Source organism: Triticum dicoccoides, chromosome 2B (assembly GCF_002162155.2).
Source record: "Triticum dicoccoides isolate Atlit2015 ecotype Zavitan chromosome 2B, WEW_v2.0, whole genome shotgun sequence".
Lineage (NCBI taxonomy): Eukaryota > Viridiplantae > Streptophyta > Magnoliopsida > Poales > Poaceae > Triticum > Triticum dicoccoides.
The window spans coordinates 4,246,919-4,249,209 of record NC_041383.1 but is presented as its reverse complement, the minus strand read 5'-3'; the positions used below and the strand labels follow the sequence as shown (position 1 = coordinate 4,249,209).

General features: G+C 48.5%; 1 protein-coding gene across 1 annotated transcript in view; it reads right to left on the bottom strand.

Annotated features, from left to right (window-relative positions):
* The window catches only part of LOC119366706 (noroxomaritidine synthase 1-like), a 16,331-nt gene extending 14,583 nt beyond the window's left edge, over positions 1-1,748 (bottom strand). Inside the window, exon 1 of the mRNA XM_037632451.1 lies at positions 1,419-1,748. Coding sequence (XP_037488348.1) covers positions 1,419-1,748 — 330 coding nt within the window. The remainder of the gene's footprint in view (positions 1-1,418) is intronic.
* Between the last annotated feature and the right edge of the window lie 543 nt (positions 1,749-2,291).

Here is a 2,291-nt window from a genome sequence, read left to right as displayed (position 1 = left end):
CTTTAGTGCCCACACTTTAGTGCCGGTTATGGAACCGGCACTAAAGGGCCTTACGAACCGGTGCTATTGCCCGGTTCTGCACTAGTGTTTCGGGTCCATAGTTATTAGCTAGATGGCTTCTTCTCTCTCTTTGAATCTCAACACAAAGTTCTCCTTCCTCTTCTTGGAGATCTATCCGATGTAACTCTTTTTGCGGTGCGTTTGTCGAGATCCAATGAATTATGGGTTTATGATCAAGTTTATCTATGAGAAATATTTGAATCACCTCTGAATTCTATTATGTATGATTGGTTATCTTTGCAAGTCTCTTCGAATTATCAGTTTGGTTTGGCCTACTAGATTGATCTTTCTTGCCATGGGAGAAGTGCTTAGCTTTTGGTTCAATCTTGCGGTGCTCGATTCCAGTGACAGTAAGGGAAATGACACGTATTGTATTGTTGCCATCGAGGATAAAAAGATGGGGTTTTTATCATATTGCATGAGTTTATCCCTCTACATCATGTCATCTTGCTTAAGGCGTTACTCTGTTCTTATGAACTTAATACTCTAGATGCAGGCAGGAGTCGGTCGATGTGTGGAGTAATAGTAGTAGATGCAGGTAGGAGTCGGTCTACTTGTTGCAGACGTGATGCCTATATACATGATCATGCCTAGATAATCTCATAACTATGCACTTTTCTATCAATTGCTCGACAATAATTTGTTCACCCACCGTAATAATTATGCTATCTTGAGAGAAGCCACTTGTGAAACCTATGGCCCCCGGGTCTATCTTTTATCATATAAGTTTTGCATCTACTTTTATTTGCATCTTTTATTTTCCAATCTATATCATAAAAATACCAAAAATATTTATCTTATCATATTATCTCTATCATATCTCACTTTCACAAGTTACCGTGAAGAGATTAACAACCCCTTTATTGCGTTGATTGTGAGGTTCTTGTTTGTTTGTATAGGTGCGTGGGACTTTTGAGGAGCCTCCTACAGAATTGATACCTTTGTTCTCAAAAACTGAGGGAAATACTTACGCTAGTTTGCTGCATCACCCTTTCCTCTTCAAGGGAAAAACCAACGCATGCTCAAGAGGTAGCAGAGTGCCACTGGGAAGGTAACACACGAACACCGCTGAAGACGCACGGGGCGGATGGATCCTCTAAACGGTACAAGCCTTGGCTCAAGCGGCCACTAAGCAGAACGTCCCGGGTTGCTCGGCCCTTAACAAAAAGATTAAAAGGGTGAAATTCACATAGGACATGATTATCAAGGGTGAGATTAGGGACAGATAAAAGATTATGAGTCACCGAGGGAACCCGCAAAACATCATGAAGAGGGAGCTGGCTAGAGGGATGACTAGTTAAAAGAGATGCCTGGCCAATGTGAGAGATGGGCATACCTACACCATTGGTGGTGTGAACCTGATCGTGCTCGTAGTAGGGCTGGTAGGGGGAGAGTTTGTGGAGCTCGTTCATCATGTGATCTGTGGCTCCGGTGTCCATGTACCAGGCTGGATCAATAGGATAGGACGACATGTACCCCTGGTCGATGCGCGGGTCCTTGCCCTTGGCGGTGATGTGGGCAGCCGGAGCCGCGGCGATGTGGGCAGTCGGGCGGCAGCGATGTGGGCAGCCGAGGCGGGGGTAGGGGACCAAAGTCTGCCATCGCAAATTGGCGCTCGTTGCCCTTGCCGTAGTTACCGATGCCAAGGAAGCTCCTCTGAAAGCGATGGTGACACTTGGAGGCGACATGGCGTTCACAACCACATAGCTGGCATACCACGCGAGTGTTAGGGCCCCCACCCAAGGTCGATGCAGGGGCAGGGTGGGCTTGCCAGATGATGGGGCAGGGGGCCGCTGGCCGCGAGAAACCTAGAAGGCCGCAGACTATGATGTGATGGTAGCGGAGGAGCGGCGAGCCTCGACGCACTGCTCCGTGAAGAGAAGTTGTGAGTAGAGCTCGTGCGGGGGCATCGCTGGCTTGGCATTGTGAACAGCCTCGACAAGATTGTCGTAGTCGGCATCGAGGCCTTTGATGACAAAGCCAGCAAACTCCTCGTCACTGAGTGGCCGACCGATAGAGGTGAGTGTGTCCGCAAGCACCTTCATCTTGTTGAAGTATGTCGTGGCGGAGGAGTCCAGCTTCTTAATTTCGGCGAGCTCGCTGCGAAGGGCCATCGAGAGGGAGGTACATACCTGGGCAAAGGCGTGCTCCAGGGTCGTCCATGTAGGGGAACGCAGCAGAAAACAAAAAATTTCTGACCTACGCACCAGCCCAGGACCACTATGGAGACT